Source organism: Hermetia illucens, chromosome 3 (genome assembly GCF_905115235.1).
Source record: "Hermetia illucens chromosome 3, iHerIll2.2.curated.20191125, whole genome shotgun sequence".
Lineage (NCBI taxonomy): Eukaryota > Metazoa > Arthropoda > Insecta > Diptera > Stratiomyidae > Hermetia > Hermetia illucens.
The window spans coordinates 13,514,192-13,533,434 of record NC_051851.1 but is presented as its reverse complement, the minus strand read 5'-3'; the positions used below and the strand labels follow the sequence as shown (position 1 = coordinate 13,533,434).

The 19,243-nt window shown below is 44.2% G+C and overlaps 3 protein-coding genes across 3 annotated transcripts; all 3 read left to right on the top strand.

The window, feature by feature from the left end:
- On the top strand, positions 1-1,035 carry LOC119653024. The gene is made up of 3 exons (XM_038057467.1): positions 1-159; positions 221-679; positions 739-1,035. The coding sequence occupies exons 1-3, from the start codon at positions 118-120 to the stop codon at positions 916-918; spliced, it is 681 nt and encodes a 226-aa protein (XP_037913395.1). The 5' UTR covers positions 1-117; the 3' UTR covers positions 919-1,035.
- Positions 1,036-10,052: 9,017 nt separating this feature from the next.
- Positions 10,053-11,004, top strand: LOC119651437. Its single transcript, XM_038055037.1, has 3 exons — positions 10,053-10,169; positions 10,234-10,692; positions 10,755-11,004. The coding sequence occupies exons 1-3, from the start codon at positions 10,071-10,073 to the stop codon at positions 10,950-10,952; spliced, it is 756 nt and encodes a 251-aa protein (XP_037910965.1). The 5' UTR covers positions 10,053-10,070; the 3' UTR covers positions 10,953-11,004.
- Positions 11,005-16,113: 5,109 nt separating this feature from the next.
- On the top strand, positions 16,114-17,037 carry LOC119651781. The gene is made up of 3 exons (XM_038055536.1): positions 16,114-16,218; positions 16,283-16,726; positions 16,785-17,037. The coding sequence occupies exons 1-3, from the start codon at positions 16,177-16,179 to the stop codon at positions 16,962-16,964; spliced, it is 666 nt and encodes a 221-aa protein (XP_037911464.1). The 5' UTR covers positions 16,114-16,176; the 3' UTR covers positions 16,965-17,037.
- The last annotated feature ends 2,206 nt before the right edge of the window (positions 17,038-19,243 follow it).

The window sequence follows — 19,243 nt, the reverse complement described above, 5'->3', positions numbered from 1 at the left end:
CATTTGTTGATTGGTCGCAGCTTTATCAATGGGTAAAACACCTACTATATAAGCTCCTCCAATTCATACCACAATATCAGTTTTCGGGTTAGTATCGAATTCAATTGGCTCCTAAAAATGAAAATCACCATTGTTATCTTAGCCTTGGCTGCAGTTGCTGTGAGTTAACCAATTAGAAAACTTCTTTCACAAGCCTAACCGCATCAACCCTTCAATACAGGCTGCTGTTCCACAACAACGTGGTATCATCGATGATGTTGAACAACTTGTCAACAAAGCCATTGACAAGGCTCAAAGCGATTTGGACCAGATAACTGGACTCGTCACTGATTTAACCAGCAAAGTCAAGACCGAGGCTGAGAACATCATTGCCGCTGCCAAGAGTCAAATTGCTTCCGCAATTGACAGTGCCGAAGATGCCGTCGCTAATGTGATTATTAAAGGACTTTCCTTCGCTTTGTGTGCCAAGGGTAGCATTGATGACCTCAACAATTTGAAGTCAACCTTCACTAAGAACACTGAAGATTGTGCTGGAAGCTTGTCCAGTTCTATTGAGACTTTCGAAAGCACCGTCACCACTGATATCAGCGACTTGAAATCCAGCATCTCTGAATTGGCCGTCATCATTGACGAATGCGGCACCAGCCCCCTAAAAGCTATTACCTGCGCTATCGGAAAGGTATATTACTTTGATACAGCACCAAAAACAAAAATATCTAAAATCAATTCTTTATACAGATCGCCACTGTCGAAACACTTGTTTCAAGTGTCATTAGTGATGCCAAATCTGCCGTCGAAGAAGCTGAACAAAAGGCCACTACAACCATTGATCAAGTCAAATCCTGTGCCCAGAAAACTGTTGGTGATGCCACCATTGTAATCAACAAAATTATTACCACCGTTAAACAATGCTCTTAGGAAAGCAATTCCTCTAGACACTAGTGCGGTACAATGAAATAAGTATGTTATTGAAGTAACTAATGTCTTTTCCAATGTCGTCCAATAACATCTTTTTCAAAACCTGAAAAAACCAAACAGGACTTATTTGTTCAGCTTTTCCCTAAAAAGTCCGGAAATCGGAAGCTAGCCGCTTCAAGTGGCCATTCGCAACTACTACCACTGCCACGTGGTCTGCAAAACCAATGAATGTTGCCTCCCTTGGCGAAGGCGAAGGCCGAGCGCGCCGTTATACATTATGTTCCACAGCAGGGGCCCCAGTACGGAGCCTTGGAGAACACCGGCTGTCACAATATACTCCTTCGGTCCGTCGTCCGTCTCGTACCAAAGAAGTCTTTCCGAAAGGGAACTCTCAATTATCAGAGCTAATTAACCCGGGACACCCAATTTTGCCCTTAATCCAACCCCAGTTGGCTGAGTTAAAGGCATTCCTGACATCTAGCGATACCACCATAGCACTTACCAGCGGCCGATGACTTCCGGGCTCCTGATTTTTTTTCAGATTTTTTGATTGGGTAATTTCTAAGAATGGGTCCGTTAAATAAATGATCACTTTCGACCCCCCGCACTCCTCACGTTTCCAACAAATGTCAAAACTGGCATCAGCTACTAACCGAAACCTTTAATTTGATATCCCACATGACTATATTTGATGAAAAAAATGATCCCTCTTTTGCATGTATGGGGTCCCCCCCCCCTTTAAATTCAATGTAGAATTATGTAACTCACTGTATGCGTGTGCATTTATAGTTCCCACCTTTCTACCAAATTTGGTGTGAATCGCTACAACCTTCTTCGAGAAAAATGCGTGTAACCGATAGACAGACAGACAGACCGACAGAAAAAAAATTTACGGTGCAGGGACTCGGAACCTCAGTACCAGCGGCTTTTGGAAGTGGGCAAGCAAGCTCTCGGCCGTCGATATCCCTCGACCGCAGTGCCTCGGTGGTGGATTACTTGGCCAACGTTGCATTGAATACTACAAGTAGCTGGAGAAAAAGACTCCCGAGAACGCCTGTTCAAAAAACACGGAAAAATGCCCCATAAACTGGTCATTCATTAGCCCCAGTGGGGTGACTACACCTGGTCGAAACATTTCGCAGGACTTAGCGTTCGATCCATTTAGGAAAAGCTCGATCATCCTGCGATCTCCTCCGAAGTCAACGTTGACGAAGGAAGGAAACCAGGAAAACTCACGGAAGGCTAATAAATACGGAAGTGACCAGTGGAAAAACCAAGCAGAGGAGCAGTGTCAAAATACGGACGAATCATCGTTTGCCCTACTCGGAGGGAAAATAGTAGAATTGTCTGAATTCATAAAGGACAAACACAATTTGCACCAGGCCATCAAAAACATGGCCCGAACCATTCGTGTACTGTACAATAGTGCCAAGGACGAAAAAAATGCCTCGAAGAAATCAAGCGTCACCCAGGCAAGACAAGTGGCACCCCCTCAAAATCCAAAGGGCGGTAAACTTGAAAAGAGGAGTAGACAGGGTGCCAACAATTCTTTCGGATCCTCGCAGGACACAAAAAGGCAAATAGGCCTCTCACCGGCAAAGAGGGATGTAAACAAAGTTACCAAAACCATGGAAACAATGGCCCCAGCCCGGAGGTAAAGGAACCAAGGAAGCATGGACCAAGGTTGACAGAAAGAAAAATGCGACACATAAAAGAATTAATTATCATCTCCAAAAAAGGTGATATGACTTATGCCGATATCCTCATAAAGGTCAAATCCGATCCTCATAGACCTTGGAGAAAACGTGTGCCGAGTTAGACGCTCCCAAAAAATGACATTTGATGCTGGAACTGAAGAAGTCTCCGATCAAAATTGTTAAAAATTTTCTCGGCAAGGTTTAGAAGTCCTTAGGGTAAGAAACACAAGTACGAGCCAGAAAGCAGGTGATTGTTATAGAATGCAAGGACATTGCTGAAATCACGACTAAGGAGGATATCCACGACGCCTTAGAAAAGCAGTTCGCACCACTTGGTTTGTAACATTCCGCAATCAGAGGGCTGAGGAAGGCATACGGAGGCAGGCAAACGGCAAATATAAGCTCACCAGCTGAAGCAGCGTTCAAACTGCTGGCGGCTGGTAAAGTAAAAATTGGTTGGGTCGTTTGCCGAATCAGGGAGCAGGTGTCCCTCAAACACTGCCTTAGTTGCCTGGAATTTGGCCACATAGCGGCAAAATGCACCGGTGACTGTGACAGGTCAAAAATTTGCAGAAAATGTGGGGGAGAAGGTCATATGTTCAGGGAGTGCAAGGCTGAACCTGAATGTATGCTTTGCAAAGGGAACAAGGACGTCGACTTTCGGCACCTTACAGGCAGGAGCACATGAGAGGAAGACCGGGCTTCGACGAGAAACGGCTAGTATATGTGAACCTTCGAGGTAGGCTTAAGCAGACTAAACGGACCAGCAAGCGAGAATGCTTCAAGGAGCTTTGCGCAGAAGCAGACCAAAGCCCCTGGGGAACAGCGTACAGGGTGGTTATGAAGAAGATGAAAGGCCGAACACCACAACTGCTGGCTCGAGATGCGATGTCGTCTAATAAATGCTGTGCCGTGATGACGTTGGACGTCAAAAATGCGTTCAATTTCTCTAGCTGGGAGTGGATAAAAAGCTCACTGACTAAAACAGGTGTCCCTAGTTATTTGACTACGCTCCTCGAAAGTTACCTCCTAGGGCCAACAGAAAGCTCAATCTGATAAAACCAAGGGTATTCGGATCTCAGACAGGGATCAATTCACCGGAGTTCATAAAGATATTGAAAGCAAGCAATTTCCTCGTCGTGCACGGTTCCAAATAATTTTTAAGCCCCCTATTACCCCGTCAGCTTCAACTATTTCATTGTGGATTTACCGGCAAGACCACCTCCCCTGAGGAGACGCTTCGCCCAAAGGGAATAATCAGTGTCCCCACTCCACATTTTGGTTACTTCCGTAGCTTTTTAAAGTTAAGCACATCATTGAACATGATGGCCCACATTAGTGGACACAGTACGCAATCATTGGGATATTCAACGGAGAAAATATGGCATAATCCATGAGCCCACCATCAAAATTACACTTGGGCCGGCTGCCCTGAAATCTTACTGGCCTTAGGTACCAACATCAAATACTATCACTCCCTTAATGCAAAGAAGATGCGCCACAAAACTCAGTGAACTATTCGGTCTCGTCTTTACCGCGACGACGAAGTCCTTATTAATTGCGCCTCCTAATGGCAGTTATGATCGCTGCGTTAGTGAAGAAATTACTCTCGATTGATTTTCAACAAGAAATTGGTCCATATCCGGTTAATAAATCACGTATCGGCCCTGAATAAAGCTCCTTGAAGCATCTCGTTTCCTTCATAACACAGCCCATTTGAAATTTCTTTGGACATCCTTATAGGCTCGCTCTTTCCTTCTTAAACAGTCTTCCTATCTTACTTAGAACAATCCCCATTGAAGTGTTAAGACAGGATACCACGTCATTATGACAACCTTGGTAAGCAACCATCTCAGCGTTGGAAGCATGATCAGGAACTCTTGAAGCATAACAACTGTATCATACAAGCATGAAATCTCATATGATTTCGCACCCTCAAGTTCGTATTATTACACCACCAGCGGTTTACCAGTCGTTTTCGGTCTTTAATGGGCCATTAACGATTTGGGGAGTGGTGTCCCCGATGTATCCCAGTAGGTAGTTCTGACCCCCTCACTGCCAACTTACCTGTGTCCTAGGCAGTAGCCCTTCTCAGCAAAGAACGAACCACGAATGACCAGTATAAGTCGGGACAGACTGAGAGTCCTCGGAACCGTCGACAGTTCTCAGGGGTTGATAAGGTGATGTGAGGCCAACTTTGCCAATGTGATAGTTGCGGTGTGTACCAGTACCTTAGCCGGGTAATGAAGATTGAACCGGTATTAGTAGACCACGCAGCCCCGAGCGTAAGTCAAGCTTGAGGAAACTAGGGTCGCTCTGAAAGTCCAATGCGCTGGTACTATTTCCATAAAATAATAAAATTGGCAAATTTGATTAAATAACAGGAAAAGATGAAGAGCTTTTGGTGAAAGTGCGGAAATGCGTCGACCCCCTTCCCCAAACTGAGCAGATGAACTCAGACATCAGGGAGCTCAGTAAACTATGTTTGCTAGAGCCGAAGAGAAAGACTTATCAGGCATGGGCCTCACAAGCCTGCGGTCTGTATTCAAAAAAAAGGTTGGAAAAAACAGGCTGAATTCATCAACAGATTCTAAATAAGCTTTAGATATGTCAAGAAAGTAAGGAAAACAAGCATGGATGAGGATTTAAATGAGAAGCCAGGTACCAGAGCAACCAGAGTATCTTACTCGTCTATAAAGGAAGGACGGTAAGGAGGAAAAGAACTTAGGAACACTGACGTAAAAAAGCAAAGGCATCTAAGAAGAACAGAAAGGTTAGTTAAATGATTATATAAATATTAGGAGAACCAGAGTGGATCTTTGTACTATGTGGTAAGAAAGGAAAGGAAAGGACCGAAAACGATTAAAAAGCTGGGAGGTCCTCGCCTCCCAGGCCACGCAATGAGTGACAGGGGAATATGAGTGGGACGAGTATATTATGAACAGAGGTAGTGTATGATTATCAGAGTTGAAGGCCTTAGAGGAATCCATCTGTTGCCCTTTACCTATAAAGTGTGCCAAAGTAATCAGAAAGCCAGTAGTTGAAACCGCGATGGTCGTCCGGTAGATAAAATTCATTGTACTTTGCAGTAACAGTAGCAGTAAACCTGTGCAGAGTTGCTATAGCTCAGACTATGAGAAGAACTCCCAATAGCAAAAGCCAATATGAAGAAAGAAAGGAAAATGAAACTTAGAGCACTAGGGCTCCGAGCCGCAGTACCGCTGACATTTGATGTTACGCAGTCAAATTCCTGATCATAGAAGGTCAAAACCGATTCAGAGCTGATGGACCTTAGAGAAAGCATCAGTCAAATAAGATGCTCCCAAAAAGGAGATTTGATGCTGGAACTGAACAAGTCTCCGGGCAGAACGGCTGAAAATTTCCAAGGTGGAGAAGTCCTTAGGGACAGAGGCACAAATACGGGCCAGAAAGTAGGAGATTGTGATACAATGTAGGGATACTGATGAAATCACGTGAAAGGAGGATATCCGCGAGGCCTTAGAAAAGCAGTTTGGACCACTCGGTTTGCAGGATTTCTCAATCAGAGGACTGAAGAAGACATAAAAAGGTATACAAAGGCCCCTAAATGGCAGGTATAAGCTTACTAGCTGAAGCAGCGTTCAAACTGTTGACTCAGGGAGCAAGTGTCCCTCAAGAGTTGCTTTAGATGCCTTGAATTTGGCCACATAACGACAAAATGCACCGATGACTGTGACAGGTCAAAAAGATGTAGAAAATGTGGGCGAGAGGGTCATACAGGTATGTTCAGGGAGTGCAAGGCTGAGCTTGAATATATACTTTGCAAGGGGAAAAAGGGCATCGACTGTCAGCACATTGCAGGCAGCAATAGAAGCGCAGGATTTAGAATGGCCTTTGATACAGCAAGGAAATAAATCAACCTCACCCACTGTGAGGCATTGTAAAACCTACTCTCGCAACCATCTATGAGAAGGGAATCGAAACTGCCATAATCAGCGAGCCGTATCGCAGCAATAAGAGCGGTGCCTGGACTGCAGATGTAACTAGCAAGGCGGCAATATGGGTGTGTGGAAATCAAGTCATTCAAGAAGTGATGAAGTTTCCAGAAGTTGGATTCGTCAGGGCAAAAATAGCTGGTATCTATATATATAGTTGCTATGCTCCACGAAGTGCGACGATATCAGAAAATGCTAGGTATGCTGGTCTCGGACGCAAGAAGTCGAAACCCCAAGATCACAGAGGGTGATTTCAACTCATACAATATGGATTTTTGGAAATGAGACTACGAACACCAGACCGTATCCTGCGCGAGGCTTTCGCGGAGGTAAATTTGGTGCTTGCAAATATGGAAAATCTGGCCACCTTTCGTGGGACAGGGCCGGGCTCGATAGTCAATATGACATATGTGAGCACCAAATTGGCGGAGAGAATGGTTTGGTTTGTTAATGAGCATTATACTCATAGCGACCAGCAGGCAATTTTCCTCGAGATCGAATATGGGCCATGCAACAATGTGCATTCTTGCGAAGCTGGAATCCAGAGCTGATCCGTGAAAAAGTTTGAAGAGGATGTATTCATAGAGATGCTATTGGGAGGCGACAATCCCAGTGGTGCGGCTTCAGAAAGAGTAGAGCAAATGATGGGGCACATAATGAGAGCATGCGACGCTGCTGTGCCGAAGCGGTGAGTCCACGGGAAAAGGCCGTCAAACTATTGGTTGAATGAAGAGATCGCGGAGTTTCGGACTGCATATTTCGAGCGAGAATGATCTGCGAAGGATCTAGCGGAATACCAGACTTTGACGGGAAGCGACAAGTATATAAAAACTTTTGAGGCAGGCGTAAGCAGACTATACGCCCCAGCAAGCGAGGATGCTTCAAGGAATTTTGCGCAGAGGCAGACCAAAGCCAAGCGAGGCAGCGTACAGGGTTGTTATGAAGAAAATGAGAGAGCGAACACCACAACTAACCTGCCCACATCTTCTGCTCGATATCGTGATAGCGCCATTCCCCCCGGATAAAAAGGAACACAAACAATAAAAGCAAGCATTGGATTTCTACACCATACCTGCGGTAACTGAGGAGGAAATTTGCCAGAGAATTGGTGATAACAGAGCATCCAGTCTGGATGCTGTTCCCAATAAAGCTTTTAAACTCGCTGTTAAGCGATTGTAGAAGGAGTTTTCCCCGGCCGGTGGGAGAAGCAAAAACTATTTTTGCTCCCGAAGCCGAATAAACACCCAGGACATCCCTTATCATTTGCTTCATCGACACAGTAGGAAAGATGCTCGAAAGGACCATCTACACTTTTGGATGGCCTATTGGAGCGACAATTTGGATTTCGACAAACCCACTCAACGATTGACACCGTAGATGTTGTTTTGAAGTTGGCTCGAGACGCGATGTCATGCTGTGCCGTGGTGACGTTGAACGTCAAATATGAGTTCAATTCTGCTAGCTGAGAGTGGATAAAAAGCTCACTGGCTACAACGGGTGTCCCTAGTTATTTACCTAAGCTTCTCGAAAGTTCCCCCTCGCAGAGGACACTTTGGTACGAAATGGATGAGGGATCCAAGCAATGCAACGTCACCGCAGAAGTACCACAAATCTCAGTGTTGGGCCCTGCCGAACCAGATGTACAATCTGGTCCTTGTCCTTCCCACGTCAAAGGAGGACACGATAATCGGTTTCGCAGAACATGTAACCGTAGTTGTCATCGCGAAACAAGCTGAAGTCGCTGAAGTGGACACTAGCGAAACCATTAGCGCCACAAAAGCGAGGCTAGAGATGGTTTAGCTTGACCTTGCGGAACAAAAACCGGAGGTGGTCTTAATTACCAACCGTAGGAAAAGGAATACGGGTAATATTCGTGTTGGTGGCCACATCATCACTTCGAAGCCGGTTATCAAATACCTGAGAGTGAATATTGATGTTAAAATCAATTTCGAGGAACACCTGGAATATGCCTGTGGGAAAGCGGCAAATTCCAGCGTATTATTAGCGCGAATGATGCCTAACATTGGAGGTCCGAGATATAGCTGCAGATTACTTATAGCCTGAGTGGTTCGCTCCGCACTATTATACGCGACATCACTTTGGGAGGAAGCACTAGCGTGTGAGAATAATCGGAGGAGTGGAAACATGACTTACCGCTTAGTGACGTTAAGGGTGTGCAGTGCATTTGGAACAATATCAGGCGATGCAGCGTGTGCCATTGCGGGGGTGATCTCAATTCTTGCAAATGAGGCATGCCGTCTGTACGGGAAAAGGAGAATGAATCCACCTGAAAGGGATACCGAATACCGAGAGACGGTAAGGCGACAGTCGCTGTAAAAGTGGCAGCAGCGGTGGGATGGCTTGCAGCCGGGTCGCTGGAACTACATTTTGATTCCTCATATTGTGGAGTGGATCGAACGACGACACGGCGAAATTAACTACCATCTGACGCAATTCCTGTCAGGGCAGGATGGTTACAGGAAGTATGTACAGCAATTCAGGTTGGATGGTACTCCCTATTGCCCTGAATATGCTTGTATCCCTGAGGACCCGGAGCATGGAGGAGCCTGGAAGAGTCTCTGAAAATCAACGTAAGTATACAAAAAAACTTGGAACAGCGAGGCACGCAAGGAGACGCGAAGATTGGAAAGTTCGGGCACTTAAAGCGTAGTCCTTCCCGCTAAGTAATGCTTTGCAGCGGTTCTGCGGAGATGGAAGAAGGAAAAGATGGGGGTGGTTTTAGTGGGTGAGAATCCTGCACAATGCTGCAACCTGGCGCACACCTCCGCCCATAAACAAAAGATCGTCCAGTGAATAGAGCGCGTTGTCTATGCGAGAGGAGGACAATAAATCTATCTGCAGAACATCGAAGATCAACCAGGCAAAAGTCATTCAAAAAATGACGGTGAGACAATGCTTAAAATCGTTGGTAACTTATACACTGACTCCATGTATTGTAAGCTTGGAGGATTCTTAGCATAAACACGAGAAACAGTATCAGGGAAATTCTGAAGAGTGAAGGAAACTGGCACTCAGTGACTGCATAATAGCGACGGACCATGTAGAGCTTGGCAAGGCGGAACTGTGAAGGGCCTAAAATACGGTCGCCGTAATCCTTGCGAAGAAATGTTTATGACAGTTCCAACCGGAAAGGGGAAGGAGGAAATCAGCTGGGTCAATGATGACCTAAATACCAAGTCTAGAGGCATCAACCATTTGTTCAAACTTTCCACGTAGCTTGTCAATAGAACAATGGTTGAAAATTGAGGATATGGGGGTAGAAGCATTGCAATTTCCACATTTAGCACTCATGTAAAAACCATCAATTAAATATTTTTTTTATGCTGCATGTGCCAATGAAAATTGTTTATAGACTAATCTATATCAGATAATTGCACCAAAAAATGGAAATTATCTTTGATCTATTGATAATGTTTGATGAGCTCCATCAGACGTCAAAAAGATTATAAAAGCGCTTTGAATGAAAGCTAGAGGCGGCAGTCTCAACAAAACACTAGCAGAATCGATAAAAGAAATGAAGTTCGCCACTATTTTAGTCCTCGGTTTGGTTGCCGTTGCTGTAAGTTTTCATTTAATAATTTAATTTAATTAATAGATAAATAATCAAAAGATATTTTCCGCAGAACGCCTTTCCACAACAACTTTGGGTCATCAGCAACGCCGAAAACATTGTCCAGAATGTCATCAACCAAGCTGACAGTGACTTAGACTTAATCGTCAACATTGTCAAGGACTTGACCTCTGGGACGACAACTAAAGCCGATGGCATTATCTCGGCTGCCAAGGAGACAGTCGACTTGGCCATAGCTGGGTTCGAAAATACCATCACAGGACTTTTGATCGAAGATGCAGCAGCCTCAAATTGTATCCAAGAGAATTCAAATTCTTTGGACAATCTGGTGGACTCCTTTGAAAAGGACGTTGAATCATGCTCAGGAGATTTGGCTGACAACATCAACACCTTCAAAAAGCAAGTTCTTGAAGATGTTGATGACTTAAAATCCTCCATCTCTCAAATGGTAGACATTGTAGCTGAGTGTGCCACTGATATCTCTGAAACTCTACTATGCACAGCAACCAAGGTATGATTTTTGCAATACATTCCAAAAAGAGCATAAACTTACTTCGAAACTTCTATTATTAGGCCGGCTCTATTGAGAGTCTCATCAGTAACACTCTCTTATCGGCTAAAACAGCGGTAGCTGCCGCTCAGCAACAGGTTGTCGTGACTGTGGGTAAGATTCAAAAATGCGCACAAAAATCTGCTGAGAAGGCGACAGATAAAATCAACCAGTTGGTGGCTAATGTACAGCAGTGCATCAGCGAAGAGAAAGAAAACTAAAAAAGTCAAACGTGATATTGTAATGAATTAAATGAACATCTCACTACATTAATCTTTGTTTCATATTGAAAATAATGTAAATATCTTTTTTAGATTAAACTTATCTTTCCCTCAAAGCTGCCTTTCAATTCAATTGTTGTTTGGAAAGCTGTTAGACTAAGTATCTTCGTTCCATCTTATTCAGCGTTCTTATCTATTGTAACCTAAAAGCCACAAAACTATGATTTTTCCGAGTTCAGACAAGATAGTATCTCAATAAATATTCGGAAATTTAGATGGAAAGCAGCAGAAGCTATGATCTGCCGTGGAATATTGGCAAACCTCTTTGAAACATAAGCCCGAAGTGAATGCTGGTGTAATGTTTGAAAATCAACATTCCCCATTGAATGTTCCCCAACAAACTGCATTCCATTCCTCTCCCCCCATCATGTCCAAGAAAAAGGTTATGTGGAAACTCAGCACTTGCGATCGGCACGCTAAATGCTACGTTCTGCCTTAAAGACATAAACAACGGAAAACTTGACTTCGTTTGTACGCAGCTAGAAATTTCCAAGTAGTCCCCGATCTGGTGCTCAGAGGTGGCGGCGAGGAAGATGGGGCGGCAACCCTATCGGCCAAACCAAAACCAAGTGGCCGAGGAGAACCTCCATAGTGGTGGCACCGGGAGACGCTGTAATCACTTTGGCTTGCCGGCCGTGATTCAGTAGGCGAATGCTCCAAAGGCCTAATCAGGGCGATCAGACCCGAGTCTGCACGCGGACTCATCTGAAGTGGCAAATTGGTCACGAAACCTTACCAGGGGTATACTGGTACCATGGGAACCGGGAAAGCCCCTGGACTCAGATACTTCGGGTGAACTCCTGTTGTATGTGAGGACAGCTCGGTTATTTGCGGTTGGCCCCCCTAGTGGGAGTTTCATGGTGGTTGTGGTTATGCTCAAGCGAGAAGAGACCTTCGGGCCTCGACGTGGTGTTGCGTATCAACACGGGTGCCGTACTCCATAGTTCGGTAGAGATTTAGGTAATTCTTGCATCCACCAGTATGAATGCTAAGCCATGCACTTGGTATAGACTGGTACCGTTGTTGCTTGTCTCAGCGGGGCTCTGATTGTGGTCACAAAATCAATCCGTGTCTTAAAAGGACCGTAGGATTAAGTCTCACGACAGGTGGCTACGTAAAACACCATGGGCTTCACAGTAGTCCCCGATCTAAGTACTAACTACTTCTGCAACGCTTAACTTTGCCGATCGAACGATTTTCGGATTTTCTTTAAGCTACCCTTACAAACCAATAATTAAGCACCTCCATGGAGAAATTGCCCCATGTGACGTAGGTATCACGATAGCATGTCACTCGTCCACGCCAAAGAGATGCCAACAGAAAACCTACTAGGGATAAAAAGTGGAAAAGTCAGCCGAATAAACAGCGTAATGAACTGTGGGTAAAACCGATTAAGGCGCGGACATGAACCTGTGGATAATTGCCCAAAGAAATACAATGAGGCGACCCAGAAACCGTTCATTCGCTCAAATTGTTGGTAATTATCCAGTGATTATCTCCTTAGGAAAAAAGAGGGGCTTCTAAAAACCTCTGGATGTAATCACAATGCATGCATGCAGTAACCAAAGATAAGCAGCTGAAGACCTGCAATTGGATAAAGGACAACAAAACTCCTGGTCTTGACAAAAGAATAAAATAGCCACCAAGGCTATCTGCACTATGTTATATTCTGGTCGCGCATGGCTCCTCCCAGTCGTTTAGATATGTGTCGAAATGCGGAGCTTATAGCCTTCCCTCTGAAACTTGACAATTTCCGCCGTCTCCAATCGAATAAAAGGTATGTTGTATTAGGTTCATAACTGAATTTACAACACTATTAGTTGTAGCACCTCTGCTCCGTGCAGCTTTACGGATCGCTAGTTGAGAAACCTTCCAGAATTCGCCAACCGGTCATCAACGACACTACTGATTCCGATGTGAATACTACATCGAGAACGCTTATCTCTCCACCTAGGCCACGGAATACTGGCAGGAATCCGATGTTTAAATCAAGGATCTGTTCATACCGTCATCTTATGAATCCGTTTCCCTCTGCAGTCTGGATGAGGCATATGTATACAAGTGCTCTAACATTGAAGTCACCCCCAACTAGAACCCGCACCTCAGTGTACACGACAACGTCCTCTAGGGCACCAAGTCAGTGTTAAAAGTCTGGCATCGTCTCATCTGGTACCTGAGAAGCAAAGATGCCATGAAGGTGGGTTCTTCTTTCGGTACCTTTTTTACCTTTGCAGCGAAACGCGTTGACAACTCGCGTGCATGTCGATCTGTAGGATCATGTTACCCCCATTCTAGCTCTTTCCGATTCTGTACTGATGCCAGCAGTATGTGCAATGGTCTCACCAGGAGCGCCACGATCCTTCAATAGGAAACAACTGGTGCTCTACTACGTCCTGTTCTATAATTCAGTGAAGATCTCCAGAGAGCACATAGGGTGGAAGGGCTCTCGCTTTCTCTCAAAGCAGCCCCTTGGTCGCCTTACAGAACATACCTATGTTTGCTCTCTTCGGACATAGTTCAAAGGGGCCTCCGCGACCCTTCGTTTTCCGTATGGAAGAAACTTTAGCTCCATTGTCTTGGGGATTGATCTCATAACGGATCTCAGTCAGAACGTTTACAAAAACCTTCTGCCTGTTTAAGTAAAGCAAAGCTGAATGTCTCGCGCATCTTCGTTTCGTTGCCGTTAGCATCCAACTTGAATCTAAGCAGACGGTTTTCTGAGCGAGCGGCGTGTTGATTCCCGTGCCCTTCTTGGCTTTCTTCTTTTGATTGAAGTCTCCTTCAGATGAGTCTTCGTGTTCTCCGAGATCCATTTGGCAGTCAGGATGCTTTCATAGGAAAGTGCGGTTGCTTTTGCTTTTCGTGCATAGTCGGCTCTTTGCAAGTCCGCTTGTAAAAGAAAAGTCCCCATCAGTATGGGTCACAATTGGCGTGAATTTTCTGATAAGCTTTTCCTCTTTGGCTCTAGCGAGGACTCCCATTGGGCCTAACTCTAGCTACAGCAGTCGTACATGCAGCCTCTGCCCAATTTCGGCAATTTTTTTTTAGCATCTTTCCGGAACTGCAGCACTGCAGAGTACTGGGGTCCACGCAATGGATGCCGCTAAGCTTTCTCTATATTCTTCCGTGTCTACCTCGGTTTTTCGTTGGTTATTCCACCTCTTGATGGCTTCTTCAATGAATGCCGCGGCGAGCGGCGCATTTTCGTATAACAACCAAATTTTTCTCCTTCCCTACTATCTCTTCGATTTTGTATTTTTTATTCTTCATGGAAATGGTACCAGCGAGGCTTAAGCTACGCTCAACTGATCCCGAAGTCATGGACGGATCAACGCTCGCTTAGGACGATGCGTTCTATTAATGCCAATTTAATACACACTACTCGACTAGGATCCCGAAGGCGCTTGCCCCTGATACCAGTATATACTTCCTAGGATGCAGTTAGGGGTCAGAGCTATTTGTTCGGGAGCCTCAACCCGTTAACAATTGCTGACTTTTCTCTCTCTCCCCCTCCAAAGGAGCGCTGTAATCCAAAGGGAATGCAAAAAAAATATGACCACATACAACAAAAACTCTAAGCCTACCTAATTGAGACTACTAAGAACTCTGCGTTTTCAAAGCAAGGAAAAGGGGGCTAGATTCTGAACGGCGAAAGGATGCATATAAAGCCTCTAGGAAAAAAGCTGTAGAAAGCCACAAGGAAGAGTAAACGGAGCTACTCATGCAATTATGGCATGTGATAAACATCAATCTCCGGGCTAAATCCATCGACAAGGGTTCGCCACAAATTAGGTGTTAGGTTATTGCTGCGGAAAATAATGAGTATTCTGTTTCTTTCACGCCCATAGACGATTGCTCTGAGACAAGATCTACTCCTAACGGCATGCCAGCTAATCAGAAATAACAAAGCATGAAGTTTGGATAGTAGTGTATCGCCGGGGTCATTGCCTGTCTAAAGCTCACCAACCGCCGTACAGTTCGGCCTGTCGGTTACGCCGGAAGAGCCCGCATTGCACCCGTCTACCAGTTGGATCCATGTACGCATGGGAGAATTAGAAAATCGTAGGTAAACCAATATGCTCATTAGGCTTACTCAGCAAGCTACTGGAGCCGGTTATTGATGACAAATTGGTCCCAATATTGGAGAATGCAGGTAACCTATCAGCACGGTTTCCGAGTGGCAGGACCTAACTTGATCTAAATCCACACGGTCATAGGGAGTAGCAGTGTCAAGAAGTATTGCGAACTCGAATGGCAATGGTGACAAGATATGCGCGTGAAAGGGAGTCTGAATTTCGGAAAACACAAAGATAGTATAGAGCAACGCCAACTGCAAATGAATCCATCCGAAGTTTGAAGGAATGGTTGGAAACAAGGAACTTAGAACAGGCGTATCAGAAGGCAGTTTCCGCGACAGTACTCATCAACAAACTAATTTCGGTAGAACCCTCTACGAAGCCAATCTACGAAATCAAGGGTTCTACTAGGAAGTTCGTTTTTGGAACCATTCCAATCCCTGACCATTTGGAAAAAGAGGTGGGAAACCTCTCAGGAGAAAAAGTAGACATATTTGGTGATCCTAACTGTCAGTTTCTGATTGATATACAGCCAGAAATATTCATCTTATGCAATTCACCACAGAGCACAGCGCGGATTCGGAGGACCCAGATCACGCCTTGCTTCACTGCCCAAATTTGCGCGGGAGAGAGAAGAACTACGGCTCTGAATGAAGTAATTGGCAAACAAGACCTTAGAAAGCTGTAAAGATTTGGAAAAAAGTCTGGTTATGTTTCACCGCGTTAACCTAATCTCTCTCATTAGACACAATCCTAATTTGAGAACTCAGCAATTTCTGCGATTGTATGACCAAAAACGGAGGGGAAAAGTTTTCAAACAAACAAATTATTTTCTTTTTTATGAGCAACCAAATTTCAGCCCCGAGCGAATATATGAAAAATTCAAGTGGGTAATCATCTGGAAAATCTTCCAATATTGATTGTCAATGAAGTTATCTATTGTATTATGATAATTTGCATCTTATCTTCCCAAGAAAACAAAGTCTAGAAATGCCTAATTAATTTTCATTCAATCGCGTATAAAAGCAAGAAATGGTAAGAAAGTGAAAGGCAGTCTTGAGTCGTCACTATCAATCAATTATTCCAAAATGAGAGCTGCTGTCATAATTTTAGGTTTATTTGTCCTCACAGTGAGTATCTGAATTTATATTTCTAGTAAATCTGAACTCTTCAAAAATATCTGCTTTCCAACAGATTACCCAACCTTCACAAGGTGACATTGTGGACGATGTCGAGAAAACAATTGAAAAGGCCATCGCCAAAGCTAACAACGAATTGGACGATGTCATTAGCCTTCTAAAAGATATTTCAGATATTTCTGGAAAAGCTGACAACATCATTTCAGGCGGAAAGAGTCAACTCAGTTCCTCCATTTCTAGTATTGAAAGCATGATCCGAGGGCTGGTTGTCAAAGCTTCTTGCGTCCAAAGTGCTTCCTCGGAAATAACCCAACTGGAAGATGTGATGGCCAAAAACTTTGTAATTTGCAGAGGAAATTTGGCAGAGGCTCTCAGCAAGTTCGAAGAAAATATCCAAGGGGATATTACCAATTTGAGGTCTAATGTTGCACAATTGACGGGTCTTGTCGAGTTGTGTTCAGAGAATGCAGTAGAAGCAATGTTCTGTGTTGCCACTAAGGTAATGAAACTTTTTAGGTTGAGGCAAGCTCCTAATTTTCAAACTTATCTATTTCAAGGTTGCCGCACTTGAGGGACTTATTGGAAGCACTGTTGCATCCGCTAAAGTAGCTATCAAACTTAATGAAAGTAGAATGGCGCCTACTTTGAAAGATATCGAAAAGTGTACCACCAAGGCTATCAGTTTAGCTACTCCCAAAATTAACCAGATTACAACAGCAGTGCAACAATGCGTTTGAAAGAACTCAACTGTGTAAACAATATTTTCAAATGAACCTTTTGTGCCTCCGTTAAAGCCAATAAATTAAATAACCGCCACAAATGTTTTATTTGTTTGTACCCATCTTTAATTGTTGGTCCCCCATCTAAATACCAACCAGTTCAACAATGCTTAACTTCAATTATTGAACAAGAACAGGCTTTGGAGGGCCCAAGCTTCCTTGACTATGTGTGGGTGGTGACCATTCGCTACTTGAAGTCAGCCAAATAGTGACGGACACTGGAGGGTAGAGTTCATGAATGCCTGGAGAGACAAATCTACAAACGTAGAGGGTTTCAACTTGGTATTCCAACTGGACCAAAAGAATCTGAATTGTGGAGCATCATCTCCATTTTGAGAGCGAAGAACACTGATGGTCTTCGACTCACACAAGGTAGAGCAAATTGTAGCATCTTCGGTGCGCTTTCCCACAATGGAACTGCGCGTGGAGGATAGTGCATACAGTGGCGGAACCCCCGTATGGAGACTCACACTGATGAAGGGACTACATAGTGAATCCTACCTACTAGTAATTTGTGCGCCACCATTTACAGAACAGGCGAAAGAAAAAGAAGTCAGTCAAGGTGCCAAGTGGAAAACAGACGAATCCTCTGCGGGATGAGATGGGACCTTTCATGAATGAGGACATTGGAACTGCTGTATCTCCAAGTGCGGCTATTCTTAGGGAAATCATCCATGTGTGGTGTGAAGGAAACCCCGTCACACGCCAACCGCATTATACCCTTCTAATTGTTTTCCATTCCACATGTTTATGACGAAAAACATAAAGATTAGTCAAATTACCCTGCACCTTTCTAAAGCCTCCTTCTATCTGTTGGCAGCGGAGCTGACAAAGCTGCAGGACTGACCCTACATTTTTCTGATGCAAGAACCACGAGTTCGATTTAATAGAATTCTAGGCACTGAATCAGTAATGAACGCTAGGATCTTTTACAATTAAAGATCCATAAAACCGAAAACTTGTGTCCTGATGTCAAGACGGTTAAAGCTCACCATGCTGAGACAGTTATGTTCCCAGGACTTAGTTACGGTGGTCGTACAATATCAGGTTAATGGCGAGAGAAAAAATATCATAGTTATCTCTGCTTTTTTAGCGTATGATTCTTTGTGTCCCCCACCGGAGCAAGAGCTAAGGGATCTGGTAGCGTATGCAGAATCAAATAGTCTCAAACTCTTAATAGGTTGCGACACGAACGCTTAACATATCTGTTGGGGCAGTAGGAAATGCAATCCAAGAAGAAAGAAGCTATTTGATTTCATTATTTCAGCTGCTGTCATGAATGTAAACGTAGGGTGCGTCTCTACTTTCGTGAGACCGAAAAGAAGTAAAGTATTATAGTTAACCTAACTATCTGTACTTCAAAGATGGGAGAATTGACAAAGTCTCACGGTCAAATCACCGATACCTAGAAACCAATCTGACTATTGCGAGCAAACAGTCCGTACTACAAAGACGCAACCCTAGAAAAACGGATTAGTTCAATAAACTCCTTAGCAATAAAGTGCAGCTCCCTTGGCGACTATGGATTCCTTTGGCTCTTGCAGATGAATTCAAAACTCTGAGTTGCACACTTTTAGAATGATATGAAGTGGAAGATATGTTCCTATTTGCCGAAACCAAAGCGGTAGCACGATTTCTTGGTGGAACCGAAAACTGCACAAAGTCAGGAAATCAACTAGGAAACTTTTGAACCGTGCTTGTAAAAGCAATAAGAATGAAAACTGGTTAAACTCCCGAAACTCACAACGTAAATATGAGAGGCTCGTTAAGTGTTCGAAACGAGGCTCCTCTAGAACGTGCTGTGAGGAACTGGAAGGCAAAAGAGAGACTTCAAGGCTGTGCAGAGCCATTAAAAGTCGGCCAAATGGGACTCTCTTCGAGAATCCAATGGTACTTCCACGAACTCTAGATTGGAATCGGAACAGACCCTCCTGGAAGAACACCATCCAGGAGAACGGGTGAGAGAGTTGAAGGGAGGGGAGAAGTTGGCGGTTCTTGCAACCCCTTCAACACCAAATGCTGCAAGGGAACTGGAATACTGTGAAAACGGTTGTTACCCATGAAAAGGTGAAAGCTACCATACTGTCCTTTGAACATTTCAAAGCACCTGACATGGAAGGCATCTATCCAGCATGGCTAATGGAGAGTATAGAGCACTTAGAACAAACTAAGAAATATTTTTCGAGGATGTCTTGATCTGGGCTGCGTGCCTTTCTCTCGGCAGAAGGTTAAGGTAG

Coding starts and splice junctions, on each gene's coding strand:
- LOC119651437 (XM_038055037.1), top strand. CDS start 10,071: ATGAAAGCTAGAGGCGGCAGTCTCAACAAAACACTAGCAGAATCGATA. Junction 10,170..10,233: donor TCGGTTTGGTTGCCGTTGCT/GTAAGTTTTCAT, acceptor TATTTTCCGCAG/AACGCCTTTCCACAACAACT. Junction 10,693..10,754: donor TACTATGCACAGCAACCAAG/GTATGATTTTTG, acceptor TTCTATTATTAG/GCCGGCTCTATTGAGAGTCT.
- LOC119653024 (XM_038057467.1), top strand. CDS start 118: ATGAAAATCACCATTGTTATCTTAGCCTTGGCTGCAGTTGCT. Junction 160..220: donor TAGCCTTGGCTGCAGTTGCT/GTGAGTTAACCA, acceptor CCTTCAATACAG/GCTGCTGTTCCACAACAACG. Junction 680..738: donor TTACCTGCGCTATCGGAAAG/GTATATTACTTT, acceptor TTCTTTATACAG/ATCGCCACTGTCGAAACACT.
- LOC119651781 (XM_038055536.1), top strand. CDS start 16,177: ATGAGAGCTGCTGTCATAATTTTAGGTTTATTTGTCCTCACA. Junction 16,219..16,282: donor TAGGTTTATTTGTCCTCACA/GTGAGTATCTGA, acceptor GCTTTCCAACAG/ATTACCCAACCTTCACAAGG. Junction 16,727..16,784: donor TGTTCTGTGTTGCCACTAAG/GTAATGAAACTT, acceptor ATCTATTTCAAG/GTTGCCGCACTTGAGGGACT.